Source organism: Electrona antarctica (genome assembly GCF_951216825.1).
Source record: "Electrona antarctica genome assembly, chromosome: 23".
Taxonomy (NCBI): Eukaryota; Metazoa; Chordata; class Actinopteri; order Myctophiformes; family Myctophidae; genus Electrona; species Electrona antarctica.
Window position 1 is genome coordinate 16072326 of NC_136804.1, and position 26108 is coordinate 16098433.

A 26108-nucleotide genomic window follows, 5' to 3' on the forward strand; every position below is an offset into this window, starting at 1 on the left:
TCCCTACTCTGATTTCGGGAGGTGTAGTTCCAGACTCTATTTGGCATTCGGAGATTGTGGAATAGTTGTCTAGCTTCTGACTAAATATTAACTACATTCGATCCTATTGGAACACTCTCCCCAAAAAAGTTAAGCTTTTGGACGTACAAGGTTTCCATCCGACAGACACGATATTGATGCACTGCAGCAGTTAGTGCTATGCTGTGCAGTGCATATCATTGGTGTCAGGCAGAAACCTCGTATCTCCATACGTTGTGGTTTTTCCCCCTGTAAGTCAACGCCCTACGGGCGTAACGGGCCTACTATATCGTACTACTGCCACTTTAGCTGTTTTTTTATTTGCATCCTGAAAAGTACCAGTTTGAGACATATGTGGTTTCCGCCCGACAGAGACGATGTGTGTGACTTAAAAGTATGCAGCCCTATGTGGGCGAAGATGATCGTGTGTGTGTGTGTGTGTGTGTGTGTGTGTGTGTGTGTGTGTGTGTGTGTGTGTGTGTGTGTGTGTGTGTGTGTGTGTGTGTGTGTGTGTGTGTGTGTGTGTGTGTGTGTGTGTGTGTGTGTGTGTGTGTGTGTGTGTGTGTGTGTGTGTGTGTGTGTGTGTGTATATGATCGCTCATGTGCACTAAAACCTTTGGTTTGTTTTTGTCTTGTTTTTGTAGAGTCCTATCTATGGTGGACACCTGGAGCCTTGGTAATGACACACACACAAACACACACACACACACACACACACACACACACGTGATTGATCACAAAGCCTTGGCCTCTGTTAGAACTCTACATTTCCTCCAAGGATTGTTGTGTATTTAAAACCAGGAAACGATTCGAACTCTGTGTGTGACTGTGTGTACTTGTGAGGGCCTGTTGTCCCCACAAGTATATAGAATTTGAGAAATGAACATTGTAAGAATTGTATGTGTGTGTGTGTACTTGTATTACTATATTTGTGAGAGCCTGACATCCCCATACAGCATGAGAAACAGACATTGTGAGACAACTTTCCTGGTCCTCACAAGAGAAATGTATGTTTTATGGTTAAAAATTATGTTTGGATAATTTGCAATTAGGAAAAGATTCCAGATAAGCGTTAGACTTAGCTTTAAGAGGTTAGATTTAGGGGTTGGGACTAAGACTTGATTGAATTTGGTGTGTGACCATTGTCTTGGTCCTCACAGGAGAAATGGTTGTTAAGGTTAAAAAAAGACTTGCAGAGCTAGACTTACAATTAGGAAAATACATGTTTTGAGCTTGTAGATCTGCTTTTTTTTGGCTTACGATTAAAAATGGCTACATTTATTGAAAATGGCATCACTAAAATTGCTGCCCTAAAATGTTGTTTTCCTCACAAGTACAGTAATACAAACCTGTGTGTGTGTGTGCGCACACGCGCTTCTTGCTCTGAGGGGTCACATTTTTTGAAGTCCCACCAGAGAATAGTGCAGAACAGAACAAGTGCCTCCAGTCTAATTTATCACAGAGAGAGAGGAGAGGTTAGGAATGCTGCACTTATGTAAGAGAGTCTCTCTCTCTGTCACTATTACCAGTTATTCCCCTGTTGGCCAATGTTATCATGGTTTTAAATTGTTCATACATTTATTTAGCTTTTATTAGTTTTATTTTAAATTTCAGTTTAGTTTTAATTCGTTTTTAATATGGGGTATTAGTTTAGTTTTTGAGCGGTGCACACCGTCTCCAATAGACAGCTGTGTGTGTGTGTGTGTGTGTGTGTGTGTGTGTGTGTGTGTGTGTGTGAGTCTGAGTAGGACCTTTGACCCCTTTCTGAGTAGGACCTATTGACACATGCAGCTGCTTAAGTCAACAACTGTGCTTAGCACTCCAAGGCACCACACAGTATTATAACACACAGTAACTATAGAGCGTCGCAGTCCCGCCCCTTACCATGGACCAGGAAATGAATCCCAATGCATTTTTCCCATAGACATTTCGTAAAGTATTTATTTAAAGACCTTTTAAGCGTCGTACGAAGCCAACTCGAGTCGTGACAAATCATGACAACACACACAATATTTTGGACCAAACAAATAATTACATAGAAGAAAAACAACAAAAAAGTGCTGTTTTTTTCTTCTTTCTAATTATTTTTTCGGCCCCAAAAATTGTGTTTGTTGTCATGATTTGTCACGACTCGAGTTGGCTTTGTCCGCGGCGTAAACGTCTTTAAATAAATACTTTCTGAAATGTCTATGAGGAAAATGAACGGAGAATCATTTCCTGGTCCATGGTAGAGGGCGGGACTGCGACACTCTATAACAATGCAAGTATAGTTGCACTGCTCAGTTCGCACGGGTGCAATTTTTTTATATTAGACTTGGTGACAGTGTTGTGTGCTCTGTTGCAGTGGTTCCCAAAGTGGGGTCCGGGGACCCCCAGGGGTCCTTGAGGGAGTTCCAGGGGGTCCCCAGCTAAATGATAGTTCTCATTTGTACAGTTTGTACAGTCTCAGAGTTAAATTAACATTGATTTTATTATAAATTGGGGGTCCCAGAGATAGAAAAGCGATTAAATGGCGGTCCGTAGTCGAACTTGAAATTAAACGGGTTGAGAATCACTGCTAGAGCCATACAAATCTTCTCTTATGGGGGTCCCTGTTTCTAATGGGGGTCCACGGGGCTAATTTGGGTCAATTTGGGTGTCCTTGACATGAAAATGTTTGGGAACCACTGCTCTGTTGTGTTCCAGATAAGAAGCTGGTCCCGCTGTTTCAAGAAGAGGATTACCAGCAGAGGGCGCTCATAGGCCTGGTGAGAGAGGAAACATACACACACACACACACACACACACACACACACACACACACACATACACATACGTTTGTATTACTATACTGGTGAGGCTTTTATGAATGGCATTTAAATTATGATTATAATTTTGCTATTTTTAATCCTAACTCTAAAGCCAAGTTGCACGCTACTAATACTATAAATCAGCATAAATCTTAATCCCAGCCTCTAAACCTAACCTTGAAGCTAAATCTAATGCTTATCTGGAATATTTTCCCTATTGCAAAGTATGCAAACATCATTTTTAACCATAAAACAAAAAAAATGTCTCGTGAGGACCAAGAAAGTTGTCTCACAATATATCTTTCTCACACTGTATGCCGGGTTGTCAGACACACACACACACACACACACACACACACACACACACACACACACACACACACTCTCTCCCTCGAGTTCATTATGTCACGCACAGAAAGAAACTGTCACACAGCAAAGAAAAGCCTTGGCACTCAGAATGCCATGCACCCAGAAGTGTGGAATCTCTGGCATGAACAGGTGCACACGCCCATCGCCCTGGCCTCCTGTAATGTACTTTTATGGCTTTAATGGTTCTAGTAGTCAGGATGTTGAGGGCAGATTACATGCGGCATTTGATGTTTAAACCAGGACTTCACCAGCCTGGATAAGCCTGTCACTCTGGCAGGCCGCTGTGCGCTGAATGAGTGTTGGACATATGCTCATGCTGGCTGCGCTGAATGAGTGTTGGACGTATGCTCATGCTGGCTGCGCTGAATGCACTGAATGAGTGTTGGACGTATGCTCATGCTGGCTGCGCTGAATGCACTGAATGAGTGTTGGACGTATGCTCATGCTGCTGGCTGCGCTGAATGCACTGAATAAGTGTTGGACATATGCTCATGCCTCATGCTGCTGACTCACTGCACTGAATGAGTGTTGGACGTATGCTCATGCTGGCTGCGCTGAATGCACTGAATAAGTGTTGGACGTATGCTCATGCTGCTGACTCACTGCACTGAATGAGTGGTGGACGTATGCTCATGCTGCTGACTCACTGCACTGAATGAGTGGTGGACGTATGCTCATGCTGCTGACTCACTGCACTGAATGAGTGTTGGACGTATGCTCATGCTGGCTGCGCTGAATGCACTGAATAAGTGTTGGACGTATGCTCATGCTGCTGACTCACTGCACTGAATGAGTGTTGGACGTATGCTCATGCTGCTGACTCACTGCACTGAATGAGTGTTGGACGTATGCTCATGCTGCTGACTCACTGCACTGAATGAGTGTTGGACGTATGCTCATGCTGCTGACTCACTGCACTGAATGAGTGTTGGACGTATGCTCATGCTGGCTGCACTGAATGCAGAGCCAGGAGAATATTGTGGCTGTCGGACAGACTCCTTGCATGCCAAACACTGTTACTGTAAGATCATACGCATAAAGGGCCATGCACACTGAGCACCACAACTATATAAAATAAGTCAAATGGATGGCAGAGTTCACACCAACTATAAAAAAAGAATACAATGGTGAATGTTATAGTTATCTTTATAGTTATAGTGCTCAGTGTGAATGGTACATAAACCCGGACTGCTTTGACAGAAAAGGATCTGAAGGTGTGGTGGAGGGCACTTCCCTGGAGTGGGATGAGGAGAGAGTGGAAATCTGACATGGGAGAAGACCTCAAGAGGCTCAACAGTTCGTAGCCACAGTGGAGTCAATACACTGGACGCCGAGACATGGACGCTCACAGTACAACAGGAAAAGGCCCTGGATGGAGTCTACACAAGAATGCTGCGAATGCCACTGCCACTGTGGGAAAAGGCCCTGGATGGAGTCTACACAAGAATGCTGCGAATGCCACTGTGGGAGCCAGCCCACTGAGCCCAGGGCACAGCCAGGAAAGGAAAGCGGTGCACCAACTTCGTAGATCAGTGATTCCCAAACTTTTTCATGTCAATATCAAGGACCCCCAAATTGACACTAACGAGCCTGTGGACCCCCATTTGAAAACATATGCCAGGGACCCCCATAAGAGAAGATGATTACGGTTCTAGCAGAGATTATCAGCCCGTTTAATTTCAAGGACCCCCTGTTTGACATGCATTAGTCTACGGACCCCCATTTAATGGCATTTTTATCTCCTGGACCCCCAATTTATATTGTAAAATCAATGTTAACCAAATGAACCCTAACGGGTCCATTTGGTTCCATTTGTACACTCTCTGAGTTAAAGACCCATAAGGGTCCATTTGGTTCCAAATTATCATTTAGCTGGCGACCCCCTGGAACTCCCTCAAGGACCCCTGGGGGTCCCCGGACCCCACTTTGGGAACCACTGTCATTTACAATTTACAATTTAGGCATTTAGCAGACGCTCTTAATCCAGCGCGATTTACATTAAGCAAGAACAAAAAGCATGGCATACATCACATACATAAAAAGTAATTATCATGAAACATGGGTTATAGATCACTGTTTCCCAAACAGTGGGTCGGGACCCATTTGTAGTGGAAATAGCCACGCTGTAGATCTGCTATTTTCACCAGTTTGGGTCCGGGGGAAACGTCTCTCTCTTCTGAGTCTCGGCCCGAAAAGTAGATAACGCTGCAGTGCTACAGCGGAGGCAGTGCAGGGCTCCAGACCCCAACGCTGGACAGGGGAGTGATTCAGGGGTCCTGAGTTGGTGTTGGTGAGACTGCACTCTCACATTGTATCGCCAGAATGCAGTACCTGCCTCTGAGATTCTGTCTTGGAAGAGAGGTATAAATTGTTACAGCAAACCTAGGTTCATACCCCGGGTAGGAATATGGATTCAAGTCAGAGTCAAAATGCATGTGTTCCAAGAGTTGTGTGTATATGCATTTCAGAGTGAATTCAAGGTTGTGTGCCTGTGCATTTCAGGGTGAATCCAAGAGTTGTGTGTGTGCGCGCTCCTTCTGGATCTTTGCCCCATAGCCTTTTAAGATTATGAATCTTTTGCGAATGTTTTGGCTTCGTCAGAGTTTATAGGGAGACTTCGATACTAACTCTGGGGGAGCCCAGGGTCGAACTGGGAACCGGCCACTCCACCTTTGAGCCACTGCCACCTCAGAGATTGTTAAAATTAAATAAGGCTGTGTAAGGTGTGCAGACTATTGTCTGCTATTGTTAAACTTCGAGTCTTCGACCAACCAAGTCCTCTCTCTGTCTCTCTCTCTGTCTCTGTCTCTCTCTCTCTGTCTGTCTCTCACACCGTCTATCTTTCAGTCTTCATTCCTCCTCTGTCTTTTGGTCTTGGCTGAGCGTTCAATGTTCCCTCCATTCATCTTCCTGTCGTCTTCTCATCACTTCATCATGTCCTCCATCTTCACTTCTCTGTCACCCTCTCTCCCCGCCTTTTTTGACTCATTCCCTATTTCCTCTCCTTCCTACTGTCAACCCCCCTCCTCCTCCCTCTCGCACTCCTCACTCCCGATCTTCCCTATAGACGCACCCCCCCCCCCCTCCTCCTCCCTCTTGCGCTCCTCACCCGAGACCCCCAATCTTCCCTATAGATGCACCCCCCCACACACCTTTTATCACTCTGCTTCTTTTTGGCTTCTTCATCACTTATTTTTCTCCCCACACCTCCCCCTCCTCTCTCTCCTTCTCCATCCTTATTTCCTGCATATTCTCTCTCTCTCTCTCTCTCTCTCTCTCTCTCTCTCTCTCTCTCTCTCTCTCTCTCTCTCTCTCTCTCTCTCTCCTCCCCCCAGCAGGATAGCAGGTCAGAACACTGTGACTGCACCTCTATCACAGATCTTCTCTGCTGTACTCTTGTTTCCTCCTCCTCTCCTCTCCTCAACTCAACTCTCCTCAGCTCTGCTCTCATCTTCTCATCTCTCCTCTCTGCTTCTCTCCTCTCCTCTCCTCTCTCCTCTCCACCTATCTCCTCTCTGCTTCTCTTCTCTCCGCCTATCTCCTCCCCTCATGCTGTTAGACTATAATTTGGGACAGTGTAGTCGAGGGAAAACTTGTGAAGTGAACTTTAGCTGACCCTACTGGGATTGCACACCGAAGTGTGCTCTCGGTAGGCTGTGTGCTGCAGTGTTACGCACACACACACGCACACGTGCACACGTGCGCACACACACGCGTACATGCACACACACGTGCACACATGCACGCACACACACGCACACACGCGTACACGCACACACACACGCGTGCGCACACACGCGTACATGTACTCACAGACACACACACACACACACACACACACACACACACACACACACACACACACACACACACAGAGTCACTAACAGCATGTGTGTGTTTTGTATTGCAGATGGTTGATAAGCTCAGAGAGCATGTGAACAGACATCTACCTCGATTGGGGAAGAAGAGGATCGATTCGCTGGTGCTCAGCTACGTAGCAAAGCTGGTAGGGTGTGTGTGTGTGTGTGTGTGTGTGTGTGTGTGTGTGTGTGTGTGCGTGTGTGTATACTTGTATTACTAAGCTTGTGAGGGTCAAATGCCACCACCACACAACTCCAGTGCAACAAAATCACGAAAACAAAAAAACTAACGAAATTAACTGAACTAAATAAACTAGAATAAAAAAGTAACGATAACTAACTGAAACTGTATTGTGTGTTTACAAAACGAACTAAAATGAACTGAAATGAATAGACAAAATGCCCTTTAGTTGTAGTTTATTTATAACAGTTGTTGTGCATGCAGTTGGTGGTTCATATGTAACTGAATACATGTTTAAAATGCTATCTTTTGTCCCGTCGATCCGACAGATGAGTACTAGACAAGCAGCTATTTCCTTTTAGCATGGCTCCTCATGTGGGAGCGTAGCCCTATCCCTGGGACACACCAGGTCCTCATGTGGGAGCGTAGCCCTATCCCTGGGACACACCAGGTCCTCATGTGGGAGCGTAGCCCTATCCCTGGGACACACCAGGTCCAGTGTTTTAGCATGGCTCCTCATGTGGGAGCGTAGCCCTATCCCTGGGACACACCAGGTCCTCATGTGGGAGCGTAGCCCTATCCCTGGGACACACCAGGTCCAGTGTTTTAGCATGGCTCCTCATGTGGGAGCGTAGCCCTATCCCTGGGACACACCAGGTCCAGTGTTTTAGCATGGCTCCTCATGTGGGAGCATAGCCCTATCCCTGGGACACACCAGGTCCAGTGTTTTAGCATGGCTCCTCATGTGGGAGCGTAGCCCTATCCCTGGGACACACCAGGTCCAGTGTTTTAGCATGGCTCCTCATGTGGGAGCGTAGCCCTATCCCTGGGACACACCAGGTCCAGTGGGAGCGTAGCCCTATCCCTGGGACACACCAGGTCCAGTGTTTTAGCATGGCTCCTCATGTGGGAGCGTAGCCCTATCCCTGGGACACACCAGGTCCAGTGTTGAGGTGAGAGGTCCACGTTCCCTGTGGCCTCTCTTGTCTTGGATGGATTGATTGAATCGCACTTGCCTGTTGGAAGGTCTCGATGCCTTGGGTAACCTGCATGTGCCTCCACCTTTCCCTGTCGGCAGCTGTATCCTCCCAGTTTGCTGCATCACTGTTGCAGCTTCTTCTGAGGTTGGCCTTCAGTGCGTCTTGAAGCGGAGAAGGGGTCTTCCCAGGCCACGCTGCCCCTCCTTAAAAAAATAAGAACTAATTACAACTAGCAAATCCGGAAAATGTATGTGTGTATATTTATTTATATATATATATATATATATATATATATATATATATATATATATATACGCACACTGTTATTGAGCTCCCGGGATTTCTTTCACTTCCCTTTAACGGAGAGCATATCTGCCTTATTGAGACTAATAGCTCTGTGGACGGCACGCACGCACGCACACACACAAATAACCTATTAACCCAATAAAACCAGGAAAGTTTATTTTAGCTTTGGTCAAAGTACATCTGCTATTTTTGGAGCATTTTTGAATAAAATATTGAAAGTGTTATAACGGCTGATTTACAAGGCATTTTGTAGAATCGGCCTCAGGTCTTGATCGGTATTTTTTTTTATATCGCAGAGCTCTTATCACATGCTGACACACCAGTGACGTCATCATGACCTATCTATCCTACACAGTAAAATCCTGTGTAGGACCCCCTCCCCCAACGCAACCCAGTTTGAGAACCACCGCTAAACAGAAGCGCCGCACGGTGGGCAGTCGGTAGCACTGTCGCCTCACAGCTAGAAGGTCCCGGGGTTGATTCTCGCCTTCGATTCTGTGGGCGATGGGAGTGTGTTCTCACATCGGCGTCATCCGCACCCATACCCTAGGCCTAGGTGGTGTTGGCGAAAGGGCCTTTATGTGTGGAGTTTGAATGTTATCACCGTCCTGGCCTAGGGTAGGTACCCTCCCAAAAAAATGCAGTAATCCTGTACTGCCTCCCCCTGGCCAGCTGGGGCGCCTGATAGAGAGGAAAGGAACTGGTTGGAATAACGTGTTCCTTCCACGCGCTACGTGCAACCGGGGAAACTCTCCTCTGTCAGGTGATAAGAAGTGGCCTGCTCACTCCTCATGCATTGATGGAAGCATGAGCTCGGTTCGGGGCTCTCCCCAGGTTTGCAGAGGGAGAGTAGCGCCCAGGATTACAGCTTAGGCAATTGTCACCGGGTGAAAAAATGGCTTATAAAAACAATTAAAAAAGAGAACTACCACTCGACACAAGCGGGGATGATCATTATCTCTCCCCGCTTGTCGACGCTTATTGAGACTAACGACGGTGCACTGACACAGGGGAGAGGGGTTTTCGTGGTGGTGTGTGTGAGACACTGTGTGTGTGTGTGTGTGTGTGTGTGTGTGTGTGTGTGCGGACGGACGAGGGGAGTGGATTGGGAACGAGAGGCGCATTATTACTTAAGAGTTGGTGAAACTTCTGCCCTTGATAGATTGCACTCGCCGAGAACATTATCATCATTGTTATTTATCTCCTCTCCCCGTCGCATTCCTTTCATAACAACCGCAGCAAAGTCAGATAGAGGAGAGGGAGAGAAACAGCTCGTTACATCTCTATAAGAATTATTTCAGAGCGCGGGGGACTGCACAGTATACAGAGTGCAAAAGGGATGAAGTATTTTAATTACGCAGCGGAAAAAGACTTCTCTCACATACTGAAGGCAGCGAGGTTGTAGGAGTGTTTCTCTTGTCAGCCAAGAGGAGAGCATCAGAGAGATCCATGCTCATTAAGACAAACCGCTGATTCTGGTTTGCTGGTCTAATAAGAAGCCACCAAAGGAATGCTGCTGCTGTGTTTCGTAGGGTCTTTTCAATGGTTGAGTTTTTGAGCGGTGCATCTATAGCTTGCATCTATAGAGTTTTTGAGTGCTGCTTCTATAGCCTCGGTCCCAGCCTTACACATCTGCTTCTATAGCCTCGGTCCCAGCCTTACTCATCTGCTTCTATAGCCTCGGTCCCAGCCTTACTCATCTTCTATAGCCTCGGTCCTAGCCTTACTCATCTTCTATAGCCTCGGTCCCAGCCTTACTCATCTTCTATAGCCTCGGTCCCAGCCTTACTCATCTGCTTCTATAGCCTCGGTCCCAGCCTTACTCATCTGCTTCTATAGCCTCGGTCCCAGCCTTACTCATCTGCTGCTTCTATAGCCTCGGTCCCAGCCTTACTCATCTTCTATAGCCTCGGTCCCAGCCTTACTGCTTCTATAGCCTCGGTCCCAGCCTTACTCATCTGCTTCTATAGCCTCGGTCCCAGCCTTACTCATCTGCTTCTATAGCCTCGGTCCCAGCCTTACTCATCTGCTTCTATAGCCTCGGTCCCAGCCTTACTCATCTTCTATAGCCTCGGTCCCAGCCTTACTGCTTCTATAGCCTCGGTCCCAGCCTTACTCATCTGCTTCTATAGCCTCGGTCCCAGCCTTACTCATCTTCTATAGCCTCGGTCCCAGCCTTACTGCTTCTATAGCCTCGGTCCCAGCCTTACTCATCTGCTTCTATAGCCTCGGTCCCAGCCTTACTCATCTGCTTCTATAGCCTCGGTCCCAGCCTTACTCATCTGCTTCTATAGCCTCGGTCCCAGCCTTACTCATCTGCGAAGAGAAAAGCCTGGGCACAATATAATGCAGAGTGCATAGGCGTAAATGTTGGGACGGAACATCCGCCAGATGTATTACCCCCGGATACAATATTCTTTTGACCAATCGCAACACTTGTTTCATTCACGGAGAATGTAAACAGATTTGTAAAGCGTCAACGTCATTTCCTTGAGCGGTACTTCCGCCAAAATCCCGCTACTTCCGCCAAATTTCAGCTATGCACTCTACAGCGTATATTGTGCCCAGCGTGCTGCTTCTACAAGTGACTTTTATGTGTGAGTGTGTATGTGTGCGCGTGTGCGTGCGTGCGTATGCATGTATGACCCAAGTAAACACAAGCACAAGTGCGCATGACACACTACAGCAGCAGCCTGCTGGGTAGGTTGGTATGCATGGTATATATATACGGTACAGACATGTATGTCCCGACAAAATGTAGACCAATCACAGCAAACTATTTCAGCTCAGCTGATACTGCCTCTAGACAAATCACAGCTCACCTCGCACTCACCCTCAGCAGGCCAGCACCGAGTGACCTAAAGGGGTGACTTGGAACATAGCATTATCTCACTCTCTCCACCAGCAACTCTTCCCTCAGAATGGAGGCCGTACAGAGTCCGACACACAGAAGCTAGTCAGAGCCTGCACAGCACCCAGAAAAAACTAAACTTGAGAAAGACAGCCTACAAGCAGACAGACGTGAAATGAATGAGATGTATTGATTGATTGAATACTTTATTAGACGTGAAATGTGAAAACAGCAGCAGAGTACAGTCAAACTCTTCGTCTAAAGCAGGGGTGCCCAAAAGGTAGATCGCGATCTACCAGTAGATCACAAAGGCTGTGCAGGTAGATCACATGACATGCCCCTAAAGAGTATTTCATTTAAATATATTGAAGTAAAAAAAAAAAACATTTCGCCCCCTCTATTTCCCATTCCAAGTGCATTTGTCTTATACTGTAGAGAATGTAACACGAACTCTACTATTCCGAAGCCCCCTCAGGTACATATTTAAACTATTTTCAGCAATGGTATTGATTTGGTGGGTAGATCTTGCCGAGCTGGTCATTTTGAAAGTAGCTCTCAAGTCAAAAAGTGTCGGCACCCCTGGTCTAAAGGATAGCACCAAAAAAGTCCTTGCAGTGTTGTTTCCATTCGGGTAATATATGTATTCAATTCATTCAATCACATGAATCACATGTATGTAATCACAACATTTCTGCCTTTTAAAGGATGTTAATGGTATCCAACTTTCAACCCCTGAATTTACCATGATCCAAAATGTATATAATTCACAATTGTAATACCGGTATGCTATTTGTATGACCCTAAGGATCATAAAAAACCTTGAATGATTACTATTGCAATTTCTTTTGGGAAGAATCTTCGATTGACTTTGGACAACCCAGAGAATCCAAATAGAATCCTGTAGTGTGTGATGCCTCGTTGTTTTACAATAGTGTTGTATGTGTGCATGTCTAAGATAACCTGATGAGAGATAATTTTCCTGTAGCATACAATGCAAAAACATCCTTATGTGTAATTCCAGCTTAAAAGACAATCCCTGTGTGATCCTACAAAGATCTTGCTAGAGAGAAGTGCTGGGACAAGCACTTATAGGAAAGCTGTGAGCTCCAGGTGGTCATTATCATGGTAGAACAGCCAGCAGAAGCAAAAAAGAAATAAATTGCTGCATGGTTTGTGCGGAGGTTAGATGCACGGGCCCTCCGAGTCTGTGGTTGATGCCCTTTGTATTTTTAGACTGTTACATAAGTTGTTCCTTTTGGTTCCATTAAATGAAGTGGACTGTCTGTTCCCCGTTGATATGTGGGGATAAATGGATGGGTTGCGTAACATTTGGACCCAGCAGGGCCAGACACCTGGTGCTTGGCCAACATTCCTGACCGCTACGCTGTTAGTAGAGGCACAGGGAAGTGGCATCTGTTGTGAACAAACAGGGGGTCGGGACTCGGGACCCATTTGTGGGTCACGGTCCACGGACACATTTGTATGGGACCCTTCAGTTTTTTTGTTTCCTACATTTTGTTTTGAGTTATTATTAAAAATAAAATAAAATATACATTCCCAAAAAAGCTAAACATTTCATGGATTACAAACAAATTAAATTATATTTTAGTAATTCTGTTAATTTATTGAATAAATAATACAATTCCATAATTTTGAAAACAAATGTTTCAGAAGTAGTTTGGGTCCGGGACAAACATCTCATTTCTCTTTTGGGTTACGGGCTAAAAGGTTTGGGAACCACTGACACTACTGTATGTCCTGCCCATTATGCTCTAAAATGATGGTTTGCAAACCTTTTAATTTCAAGGACCACCAGTTTGAGTTTGAGGGGTCCTTTCAAATAAAACATTTGAGAACCACTAAGTGGACTCCTAATGTGCCAAAGTGTCATAGTAAGTAAGTGTCATACATATAATGAAGAAAACCTGGAGACTTGACATTTAGTAATTGGGTCTTATGATCAAAATTAGAACATTATAATGATGTGTGAAAAGATTGAATGAAACATTTGCTGTGTGTGTGTGTACGTGTGTGTGCGTGTGCGTGTGCGTGCGTGCGTGCTCGCTCGCTACTTCCATTGTGAACATAAAGTAGGAAGTGAAAGTTGAACAAATAGCACTAGCACTTTGTCAGTTTTAGCTTTGTGATCTAAATGTAATGCCATGGGTATGTAAGGGTGGGTGACCTCTTTTTGTCAACTTTGTTCTCTGTTTTGTTAGTTCTGGTCAGGTTAGATATTTGTATTTTAATTTGCTTTGTTTATTAGAAGTTATGTTTTGTGTTTCGGTCCCCACCCTGAGGTATTGTAATTTTGTCAAATGTGTTTTATCTTAAATAAATCCTAAAGCCTTAGGATTTTCGGATTTTCATGTGTAGCCTGTCTGAATTGGGAACTGGGTAGGAGGGAGTCCATTTTGCGATCCGTTGTGACTTAGGTTCCCCTAGGCCGGGTCGTAATAAACAAATAATTGCACTTTGATGGTGCTGTCAACAACAGTTATTATAGTCTGTCTGTCTAGCATTAGGGTCTTGAGCTCTGCAGGGTTAGCTCTGCTGTCGTGCCGCAGTGTGTCTACATATAGGATAAGGTGGTGTGCCTCTTTCCTTTCCTAGCCGTGCCGTGCCCTGGGTTGGCTCCCAGAGAGTCTGTTCGCTCGCCACCAGTTCCGGGTGCCCTGCCAGCCTCACACTTCTCTCACTGACCATGTCTGTGACCCGTAGCAGTTCCCCTGTAGAGGTTCAAATTTGTGATGTGATCCTTCAACGTGGCACCAAGTGCCGATTCATAGCATTCTTGTGTAGAGACACCATCAAGGGCATTTTCCTGTTGTGCTGTGAGCGTCCACGTCTCGGCCCCGTACAGCAGCGTCATTCGGGGCAAATGCTCTCGCCAGAACATTGTTAGATTTCCATACTCTCCTCATCCCACGCAGGGCTTTGAGGGGGTTCCAAATGGACCTGTCCAGGTCTGTAACTCTGAGAGCATTCAAATTATCCATTTGTTCACTCTCAGAGCTGTGGGGATCCACGGAATTAAAACGGTTTTAGAACCACGTTCCTATCAAATCACAAGATGTCCTTGCGTGCCTCCCCTCTTAGCTGGCTGTCTTAATGAAGAAACAATACACAATGCCTGGCTTCCAAAACAAAACATCCTGTTAAATTCTGTGTACTTGACTGGCACCAAAAGATTATATGAGTTATTCAGTTCCTCCATCAATCATCTGTGACCCTTAGACCCTTTTGTAAACATGAGACTGAATTAAATATGCCGCTGGCATTTCTGTTTAGTAATCTTTGTCTGTTTGTGTTGTTTTTAATCCTGCCACAATTTTGAACACCTCCTCCTCCCCACACTAGCACACTTATGAATGGCAGCATTGTTTAAATAATTGAACTCAGACTTTCTCCAAATGAAAGTGATGTTTTTAGTTAAATAGATTTGTGTGAGTGAGTGCGTGCGTGGCTGCGTGTGTTGATTTGAGTTGACTATAGAGCCATTTAACACTTAACAAAAGAAAATCCTGTACTGCACTTTAAAAGGTTTCATGACATTTATTTTCATTTTTATTTATTTTTCGTTTTTCTTTCAGGGTTTATGACCTCAATTTCACCCACACAACCTGAACTTTGAACATTCAGTGGATTTTCTGTGGTCTGTGTGTCCTGAAGCCTTTTGAGCTGCAATGAAAACAGGCAAAACAAATTGTTATGTCATATATGGGATTTGTGGACTTGGAGCACTTGTTTGAGCCAGAAAACCCCAGACCACAGAAAATCTAATGAATGTTAAAAACAATTACTTCAATCGTCAGGCAAAATGTCATAGTCGTGACGGCCCTAATCATGATGACATTGTATCCATGTCACCATTGTGCAATAGTTTAACTTACATATGTATATTACTAGAATTTCGCAGGCCTTCGGCCCGCTCATCCTAGCGCCATGCGATGCGTCGCAAATGGGAAGAAGGCAATGGCAACCCATGATGTTTTCATTTATGCATTTGCTTGGAAAGCGCAAAGTTGCCAAGCTGGCTGAGTGGCCCTGTTTGGTTTTGTGTATTTGCGTATGAAAGCGAGCATGGCAAGGCGCAGGAACAGTATACTGTACTGTACTGTTCTGTACTGTAAGTCTTTGTACTGTACTGTACTCATGTGTACTGTACTGTTCTCTGTACTGTTGTTATTAGTGTTGTGTTCTTATTTTTTATTATTATTATTATTATTACATGGATTAATATTCTGATGTACTGTACTGTACTGTTCTCTGTACTGTTGATATTATAGTTATTAGTGTTGTGTTCTTATTTTGTATTATTATTATTATTATTATTATTACATGGATTAATATTCTGATGTGAGCTTTCTTTCTGTACTGTACTCATGTGTACTGTACTGTTCTCTGTACTGTTGATATTATTGTTGTTATTAGTGTAGTGTTCTTATTTTGTATTATTATTATTATTGAAAGAGAGCATGGCAAGGCGCAGGAACAGTATACTGTACTGTACTGTACTGTACTGTACTGTACTGTACTGTACTGTACTGTACTGTACTGTACTGTACTGTACTGTACTGTACTGTAAGTCTTTGTAGTGTACTGTACTCATGTGTACTGTACTGTTCTCTGTACTGTTATTAGTGTTGTGTTCTTATTTATTATGATTATTATTATTACATGGATTAATATTCTGATGTACTGTACTGTACTGTTCTCTGTACTGTTGATATTATAGTTGTTATTAGTGTTGTGTTCTTATTTTGTATTATTATTATTATTACATGGATTAATATTCTGATGTGAGCTTTTTTTCTGTACTGTACTCATGTGTACTGTACTGTTCTCTGTACTGTTGTTATGATTATTATTATTAGTGTAGTGTTCTTATTTTGTATTATTATTATTATTAGCGTTTTGTGGCGTGTGTGTGTGTGTGTGCGTGCCATTTCAGCTGCATCGCGAGGCGATCCAAAATCCCCCCCCCCCCCCCCCGCAGGCACACACCACACACACACACACACGTGACTGCAGTGACACTGCGTTGTACTGTTTTGTGTTGCAGCGCGTTGTTGCAGCGCGTTGTTGCAGCGCGCGTGTGCGTGTGGTGTTGTTGTTCTTATCCATATATGCGCCTCGGTTCGTCCCGATTGTACCACGCCAGGTGTCGACGCGGTCGTGTTTGCATTATTGTAACTGTGTATGTAATCGCGGCGCTCTCCATCCAAGTTAGAATCAGTGTAGAACCTGTGTTGTTCTTCTACTTTTGGTTTCCGGCAGGCTGTACACTGTGTGTGTGTGTGTGTGTGTGTGTGTGTGTGTGTGTGTGTGTGTGTGTGTGTGTGTGTGTGTGTGTGTGTGAGTGTGAGTGAGAGTGACTTCCGGTAGTGTTTCCGGAAGTGTGAAAGGTAACACGTGGGTGACGTGGTGGGGTTTTGAGCCATTGGGAAGGGGTGATGTAGTGTTGCCAGGTCCACATATTGTAAGCGAGTGGTAGTGTGTGTAAGTATAGGCTGTAGGAAGTCAGGGTTTGCGGCCTTGTTTACATAGACGTGGCAACAATGTTGGCGGCGCAGCCAATGAAAAGAGGGGAATCACGGGATGCAGTGTTGCCAGGTCCGCGAGTTGTAAGTAGCGTGTTGAATGGCATTTTTTCTGGGCTTGTTTTCATAGACCTGGCAACATGTGAGTGTGTGCGTGCAGGGGTGTGGGTGCTTGGGGAGATATTGTTTGTTGTGAAGAGATACAATGCCGGCGTGGGTGTGGAAGGGAGGCAACGTTGGTGTCAGTGCAATGAGTAATGTTCCGCGGGTGGTGTTGAGGGTCGGCGTTCGGCGCGATATGAGGAGATAGCGGCCGAACGACGCGGAGGGTACGTGTGTGACGTCACTGCCGTGTGAGTGTAGTGTGTTGCAGTGTGTCAGTGACGTGTCAGTGATGTATGCAGTGTGTGACTTTGGGTCCCTTTTCCTGGGTTGGGTACAACTTCTCACTTGTATATATAGATATTGTCGATCATATTTAGTATTTATTAAAACCATTTTCAGAGCCATTGTTCATGTAATACTTCATTATGAATGCTGCGCGTTGCACTGATCATGTTATTTACTGTTGATTGTTTTGATGCTCCTGTTTGTTTGTGCTGTTTTGTTCATATGCATATTCATATTGACAGTCAATAAACAGATAAATAAATCTTGTCTGGGGATTGCAGTTTTGTTTACAGAAGGCCAGGGGCTCAATTAAGCCCGCTTTGATGTTTATGTGTGTACGTGCCTGCTCAGAAGTAAAGTAATACAGGCATATTTGTGTTTGTGTTTAGCTGGAGCTCATCAGACACATCCTGGAGTCAGTGTGGCAGAAGTACAACCTGGGTCCTCGCGTGCTGTGTTTGTGAGTAGAGCCTCTCTCTCTTGGTCTCTTGTGCACATACTGTAGAGCAAACCGTTTCACGTCAAGGACTCCCAAATTGACACTCATTAGCCCCGCGGACCCCCATTTGAAAATATATGCCAAGGAACGATTCACACTATGGTCCCGGGTGTGCACTCGGGACCACTTGGCCGATGTTGTGGTAATGTGAATGATGCGTACCGTTCCCAGGAGCGGATCGCCCAACCGTCCCCGAGACCGCATGGGGGCGGGTCTCTGGACCGTTGAAGTGTATTCAGATACGGATCGTTCCAATGTGAATGCATGCGTACCTAAAGAAGGAAGCGGACTGTTTTTTTTTTAGAAGTGACATGATCTCTAGTCGACGAGCCAAGCGTCAACAAAAAGAAACACAGACGCTGCACGACTGACAATGTGGCAGCGGTGGCCGAACGGATAGCGGCGCGGTCTAGATACCGGAAGGTTCCCAGTTCGAATCAGCCGTCCGACACGTTAAAATTACCACCGCTGAAATGCCCTTGAACAAGGCATCAACCACTACGATGAAATGTGTTCTATGAGCAGGGCCTGGCTGGAAACAAGTTCTTGAGCTTAGCCCAGATACCCTGGGTAAATATAGATTTCATTTCATTTCATTTCATTACGCGAAACACCAGCTCATTTCTCAACGCCGCCAGTCTCCTGTTGAATCTGCTATACGCGCAGCACCGCAGTACGCGCTGATCTTGGACTACACGTGGCTCTTGGGCTTTGCTTGGCATAGTTTCCAAAGTAAAACAAAATAATAATAATGCTAAAGTAGAATCCATAGCAAACTAATATCCAACACGACACTGGAGCACAGAACTGACTGACACAGTGAATAGCAGGCAGGCTGACAGTGAAGTAGTATAACGGCAAAGGGCGAAAGAGGCAATGCAATGCAGTGTGTCTGGATTTATTGGAGACAATGTCGCAGAGTTGATGGTCAGTGTCCGTGCGCGCCAGCCATCAAGCACACCGACAGGAGGATTAAAGTGTGTTATGCAAGTGTACCCGGGTGCGCTGTTGAATCTCGGGCAATGTGAATCGTGGCCATCGGGGACCAGGCAACCGTATTCGGAAACGGTTCCAATGAAACGGATTCAGTCCGTCTCAGTGTGAATTGCCTATAAGACACTTTGTTGTGTGCGGGTTTTGCTCTCAGAAAATATCCGCTCTGCGCGTTGTGAGCTTGTAGATCTGCTACCTTCGGCATACAGCTAAATTATAAATTACTACGCCATCACTGCAAAAAAAAGGTATAAAAAATATCATCCATCCATCCATCCATCCATCCATCCATCTATCCATCTTCAACCGCTTATCCGTGGTCGGTTGCGGGGGCAATAGCTCCACCAGAGAGCTCCATACTTTGGAGATATAAACCTTCCTTAATCTCATCCTTGGTCTGCCCGGGGGTCTTCTTCCAGCGAGACGCGCATCGAGGAGCTCCCTAGGGAGACCCTCGAGAGGCATTCTAACCACCCTATCTCTAAGGGAGATGCCAGTCACCTGTCTGAGAAAACTAAATTTGACCGCTTGTATCCACGACCTTATTCTTTTATTAAATTTCATTTCATTCAAAAGATTATGACTAAAATTAAATCAGAATTTGCTGTCAAAATTAACACAGTGCTTGAGTGTATGAATGTTAATGTGTCATTAATGTGCTCAATGCAGTGCTCAGCAGGGCACTCCTGCAGAGTGGGCCGTGTTTCACCTGATGTGTCGTATACTGGAGGCCACCAGGGGGCTCTGTCTGCCCCTCCCTCCAGGTAGGACACACACACACACACACACACACACACACACACTGCATGCACACACTGCATGCACGCACGCATTGACCTGTCACAAATTTCATTTCCATGTTAAAAATGTTCATATATTTAAAAAAAAAAATGGTGGAAGTCGCAGATGTACAAGCTCAAAGGGTGTCAAGATGCAACATGTTTTGAGCTTGTAGATCTGCTATTTCCACTCTGCTAATTCCACTATTAATGTATTTTTAAAAAAATGATAAATGTAATAATTGAATTATGTATATTATATTTGTAATATCTGACTGAACAAGTTCCAATGTTCAATGTCAAACACGATTAAATCGTTAATTGCAATTATTTGTGAGACAATTAATCTAATTGTATTAAACAACGTCAAACTCACCAACGTTGCAGCAGTAGCTCATAACATGTCTACGGTGGATTTTTATGAAACAAAAACTTTACAGATTGAAAGAGGATAATTCAAGCTTTCCGTACAGCTGCAATGTTGGTGAGTTTGATGTTGTTACAATTAGATAGGACTTTTCTGTTTGGATGAATGTTTGAATGGGCTGTCAATGGGAAGTTGCACCTACGTCTGAATATCGTCAATGGGGTAACCCTGCATCTCCATGTGTGCACACACACACACACACACACACACACACAGGCTACAACACCCTGCTGGTGGCTCTGGGACTGCGGTGCCTCCCTCACCACACCTTCCTGCAGTACGTCGACCACGGCCTGCTGCAACTCACAGACATCTTCGTGTCACGGCTCATGACAGGTACTCACACTTGACCAGTGGTGGAAAAAGTACTCAGGTGTTTTGCTTTTAAGTAAAAGTATCAATACCAGTGTAGAAATAGAAATACCCTGTTACAAGTACAATTACAGAATTTAAAAAAAATCTTTAAGTAAAAGTACCAATGTATTGGTATCAACATGTACTTAAAGTACCAAAAGTAGGAAGTACTCATTATGCAGAATGTCCCATTTCCCAGTGAGCTTGTATAGCGCATCTCCGGTCGATAGGTGTGAGCGGTTTTGCCGACGTGCTAATGGAGGACCATTTAAAACAAAGGCGGCTTGCATGCTGTGGTTTGCTATACTAACCAAAGTAGGCTATCTTTTGTTGTTTTTCTTGTTTTTTCGCCCCCTCTCTTCAAAGGTAGACTGGGCAAGCTCTAAACTGACTGGGCCATGGCCCGCGTGGCCCAATAGACCCTACTCTGGTGGTTCTGGGGAATCGAACCGGAAACCTTCTGGAAACAAGTGCGCTCCTCTAACCTTTAGGCATACAAGGACTTGCCCATAGAAACAGAATCAGTTTTACTATAAGTTTATAGGTGTAAAGCAGTGATTATTTTTCACCCCATCCATTGAGAGGATAGAGGTAGAGTGAGAGCAAAGGGATAGAAAACATACAAGGTTTGCTGCATTGTTTTGTAGAGGTTGTTTGGTATAGTTCCCTATACCTTCCTAATACCTGCCAGTGTGATTGAGATTTCAGTTCCTTATTTATTGTTCTCAGCAGTTCGCTGTCAGCCGGAAAAGTCTTGTCGAATGATTTGTGGATTTGCCTTTCCAAGTTCCCTTTCTTTGCCATCGTTGCTGACGGAACAAATACATTTTGAATTCAACACAGAATATTCTCAAAACAAGTCAAGACAACAGCACCATGCTATCAGAATATGTGAGATACAACAAAGTGTTCAATAAGAATGTTATTAATTCCTGCATGCATGAATACATGAATGCTTATCACTCCAACAATATCCAACATACTAGTGTTGCGCGGGCCAGCTTTTTTGCATAACCCGCCCATCTGTCCCGCCACGGGAGCCAGCCCGCACCAACCTGCCCCGCAAAACAATATATTAATCAACAACCCGCCCGGCCCGCGGCCCGCAAAAAAAACAAAAATGCTTTTCAACAGCAAGTTCAGTTGCTTCCGAGAGAGAGATTAGAGGGGAGGAGGCACCTTTATTTTTCGTTTACATTTCTACCCAGATTTAGAGGAATATCTCATTTTAAACACTATACCCCAATATAACCCAACCAGTCTGCCCTGCAGCCCAAAGTACTGGTTATCAAAGTAAAATTACCAGTTGTATATATTAAGTATCGCATCATTCGCATTGCATGCATAATCGCATTTGCTTGATTGCCTAGAAGTGACTGACTGAGACTGAGTGACTAGAGAGAGAGAGAGAGGTGACGCCGTGACGGTCCCTCGAATGAACATATAAAACTTAAGCCTAACACTTACAGTATACACATACGGATACGTGACATGACATAGGCCGCCGCCTATCTGTTTCGGAACGGTTCACTTACTCGTTTGGGTTGTGCGCGCACTGCGCCCGCCCCGCCCGCTGCGTGATAATTGCTCTGAACACCTTGACCCATCCACCATACTAGTGTCCACCCGCCCCACGGAACCTGCGGGCAACGGGCCGGCCCGCGCATCACTACAACATACAGTATAGTAATAGTGTAACTGTTGAAATTGATATAGGCCGATACTGTACAGAAAAGGTGCAGCCGTATGCATTTTCAACCATGGTCATCAAAATCTTAGCCAGAGGTGAGTAGGATGGAGGCCATACGTCCTCCCGGTAGGTGCTCCTCACTGGCAGGTGAGCCGGTAGGACACAACAGCTGCAGTGGCATACAGAAATGTGTGGGGAGGAATTAATTGACATAATGACTACATTTGGAGAAAAATGATTCACATGGCTGGTCTGCATGCATGTTCAGGGAACGTTTATTTGACCTCACACCTACGTCACACCACCGGTTTGAGTGATATTCCCATATATGGAGATCTCTGTATCTCGCAGTCCATGTCCCTTTTACTGCATGCCCATAAATTGAGATCTCCGACGTTAAATTGTTTTGCTGAATAATTTGTGGGCCCACTTGCAATATCCTCCCAGCTCACCAGTGTGTCCTGATCCATAGGTTGGCAGCTCTATCTGCCAGAATTTTGACATGACAATGCCATCATCACAGATGAACAAACTTGCAGTTTTCTGTGCAGCAGCATTTGGCTGTGCATGGTGGTGAGTCATTGTGAAAGACAGGCCAATGTGGAAACTCGGACTACGACTACCCACAATGCTGCTGCTGCTTCTGCTGTGTGATTTATTTTGGAGGAAGTGTGCAGGCTCATTTGTATATGGCACATTACAAACTTGAGACAACATGCCAAAAAGAAGACAAACTAAATCAACAACAAACCTGTTTATCATAAACAGGTATTATTATATTATCACTATTGGCAGGAGTAGTGATAGTAACAACAATCAACTTTATTGTCACATCACAGGTTTACAGGTGAAATATAGTGGGAGATTCTTTTCTGCTCCATTGCTTTATTTCCATAAAAGAGAAAGAGAAGAAGGGGCAAGGGGAAGACAGAGAGGGGATAAACCCTCTCTCTGTGTGAGACCCTTAAAGGCCACTGGTTTCTGAACCTGCTCTGAGACTGAGACACAGACCGGATAGACAAAAATCGTGCCATCTTCTAATGAGCATTAGTGAGAACCTGTTACGTACTGTATATGAAGATATGTTGAACATGGGTCAAGTGCTCCTATAATGTCTGTACTAAACATAAACAAATGACTGAAATGGCACAAATAAGGTCTCTACTTCAATGTTCACATTGTTGTACTTTATGTGCATTATGTCACAAAAAAACCCTGCAATGAGACGGCTTTCCTCACATCGTCACATTGTCGGATGCGTCGTCTCCGTTCTCTCGTTTCCTCCCCTCCGGCGCCCGGAAGCAAAGGCGTAGAAGAAGGGATGCAGAGAGCTGTTGAAGAAATAGAGGTACTCCACAACCTCCAGCTCGTGGAGAACCTCCAGCGTGCGCTGCGATCCCGCCCACGTGGCGAACACGGTCAGCACGTGCACCACGATGCCGGGAATGGAGCACACCAGGGCGGTGACCACGGTCTGGACGATGAGCTTGAACATGCGCGAGGTGTTAAACAGCACGGCTCGCTTCACTCCTCTGATGAGCTGGACGTAGAAGACCAGCAGCACCAGGTAGCCCAGCGCTCTGACTGAGGTGTAGACCACCTGCAAGAGAGGGATATGGTTAGCGCTCTGACTGAGGTGTAGACCACCTGCAAGAGAGGGATATGGGATGACGATGGCACATGGCAGTGGTGGAAAAAGTATACTCGCATGTTTTATTAAGTAAAAGTATCAAGGCTGCAATGTAGAAGGGCTCCGTTACAAGTAATAGTCTGGAATTCAAAATTTACTTGAGTAAAAGAACAAAAGTATTGGCATCAAAATGCACTTAAAGTACAAAAAGTTGAAAGTACTTGCAGAATGTCCCATTTCAAGTTTTCAAATGGCCGAAATGTATATAGGGCTGAAGTGGTTAATGTATGTTTTCGTAATAATAATCAAAGTAACTAGTAACTCAAGTTAGGTACAATAGTAAGTAAAGGTACAATATTTCGATCTGAGATGTAGTGGAGTAGAAGTAAATGTTTTGGAAAGTACTGTTGAAATACCTCAAATTTTGTTTTTACACCACTGAGATAGGGATGGGACGACGATGGTTATTTTACTGCAGTGAGGGTTCTCACAAGGACAAGAGGCCTGTTCTGACCTCACTGCTCTAGCATTTAGATTTTTTTTGTCTTAATTGTTTTTAAGTCAGTGAACGGCCTTGCACCTGCCTACATTTCGGACCATTTGACCCCGGGCCCATACACTCCTCCCTGCACTCCTTAGATCTACAGACCAGCTATTACTCAAAACATCAGATTTTGATTATCACGATTATTGCGTTACCTCACAATTTTGTTGCCCAAAATAATTCTGACGTGAAATTTTAAATATCGTCACATCCCCACCTGCAGAAACACAGAGGTGTCAAAGTGACTGGAGCAGTGTGCTTCCAGACCCTCCTCTATTCCGATTAGGAAGGCCACGGGCAGAGCTGAGACGAAGCCCACGAACCAGGGCGCCAGCAGCAGCATCTGCTCTCCTCTCTGACCCAGGACGGACCACTTCTGGGGATGTAGAACCTGTCGAATGAATACATTAAAAACGGATGGATACACATGTTGTACGGAGACACAGTTGACCAGGCGTATCTATATACAACAGTTGCAGAAGAAGGAGAAGACAATGGATCAGCTCAGACAATTCAAGCGTTTTATTTAGGTGCTAGTATAAAAAGAAATTAGTAACATTTCGACCTATAGACCTATAGAGTCATGCTGACTCTGATGAAGACCGTATAAGTTGAAACGTTAGTCATTTATTTTTATACTAAATAAAAGAGTTGTCGAAGCTGCTCCAGCGTCTTCTCCTTCTGTATCTATATTATATATTAATATTACTGTACAGTACTTGAACAATAAGGGTGTCTGCATGTACAACAGCACGGCGCAAACCTAAAGGACCATGCCAGTGGTCTGTCATGTTTTGAAGCATTGTGTGTTTGTGTACTGTGTAGATCATCTATGGTGAAAAAAAAACCATACTGTATTAGCTGAAATCAAAATTAGGCTTTACAAAATTATAACAAAATGTATTGTGTGCAATTCAGTTACAAAACTAACTTATCTAAAATTCATAGAGAAAATGCCCTTAGTTTTAGTCTTCAAAATCTTCAACGATAGCCGAGCTAAAAGATCACAAATATTGTGACACACCGCTATGATCTTGTAGGTAGGCTAATTTTGCCGTTTCTCTGAGCTTTTAGAATATCTCCCCTAACCCATAAACAAAACAAAATCAATAAACCTTGGTAACGAATCAAGGCTACATGCCACGAGTCCCATACCTTGAAGTACCTCTGTATGCTCATCAGCACCACGATGCTGAAGCCGGACGCCAGGAAGTAGAAAGAGAAATAGGCCTGGAGTTGACACAGTTCGTCACTCAGCACCAACACATGGCTCCTCATGGCCACGGCCACCGGCAGGCCGAGCAGGAACAGCAGGTCGGCCACCGCCAGGCTGAAGAACAGCCGCCTGGTTAGGTTGGAGTGACGCAGGCGGCAGCTCAGTCTCACCAGGACCATGAGGTTCCCCGGGATGCCCAGGATGCAAGACACGGCGAGGGCAGAATAGACCAGCATGTCCTGCAGGACGGCGGCCGCGGGGTCGGACTCGTACTCGGTGGGAGGTGATGGCGTTCCTCCGTCGGAAGGCTGGAGAGTGGAGGCGTTGCCTGGGATCATGTCCATTAGGATTCACGATAGTTCTCCTCTGTTCCGTCCAGCTCAGCATTCACACCTGACTGTAAGGGAAGGCAGGTTTATTTATTTGCTTTTTCTCCCCAATGTGGTTGTTATGCCAATTAATTCCTCCCTGCACACATTTCTCCACATACATTTTGTGTGCTGGTGTATCCGACTCGCACACCCGCCAGTGAGGAGCCGGCACCGGGAGGACACAGAGCCCGCCCAACACTCCCTACTGACAGGCTCCGCCACCATGTAGCCAAGGAGTGCCTACAGTGCCGAACATCACCCTCCCTGCCTGGCTTCCCTCACCCGAATACCTAGAGACGCTCGACGAAGTTAGATGCG

At 45.0% G+C, this 26108-nt stretch overlaps 2 protein-coding genes across 2 annotated transcripts in view; one reads left to right on the forward strand and one right to left on the reverse strand.

Moving 5' to 3' along the window:
* Nucleotides 1–26108, forward strand: part of gsap (gamma-secretase activating protein) — a 67327-nt gene that overhangs the window by 26049 nt on the left and 15170 nt on the right. Inside the window, exons 23-28 of the mRNA XM_079494342.1 lie at nucleotides 663–694; nucleotides 2704–2765; nucleotides 7087–7182; nucleotides 17677–17747; nucleotides 19449–19543; nucleotides 20202–20321. Of these exons, the coding sequence (XP_079350468.1) occupies nucleotides 663–694; nucleotides 2704–2765; nucleotides 7087–7182; nucleotides 17677–17747; nucleotides 19449–19543; nucleotides 20202–20321 (476 nt within the window). The remainder of the gene's footprint in view (nucleotides 1–662; nucleotides 695–2703; nucleotides 2766–7086; nucleotides 7183–17676; nucleotides 17748–19448; nucleotides 19544–20201; nucleotides 20322–26108) is intronic.
* LOC306916468 (C-C chemokine receptor type 8-like) lies at nucleotides 23195–25799 on the reverse strand. The gene is made up of 3 exons (XM_079494343.1): nucleotides 25359–25799; nucleotides 24421–24594; nucleotides 23195–23629 (listed from the first exon to the last, which is right to left on the reverse strand). Exons 1-3 carry the CDS (start codon nucleotides 25761–25763, stop codon nucleotides 23273–23275), a joined length of 936 nt encoding a protein of 311 aa, XP_079350469.1. The 5' UTR covers nucleotides 25764–25799; the 3' UTR covers nucleotides 23195–23272.

Excerpts from the sequence above, each read along its gene's own strand:
- LOC306916468 (XM_079494343.1), bottom strand. The coding sequence starts at position 25,763 with ATGGACATGATCCCAGGCAACGCCTCCACTCTCCAGCCTTCCGACGGA. Across the intron at positions 24,595-25,358 it reads GCATACAGAGGTACTTCAAG|GTTCTACATCCCCAGAAGTG; the intron begins GTATGGGACTCG and ends TTCATTCGACAG. Across the intron at positions 23,630-24,420 it reads ACACCTCTGTGTTTCTGCAG|GTGGTCTACACCTCAGTCAG; the intron begins GTGGGGATGTGA and ends CCTCTCTTGCAG.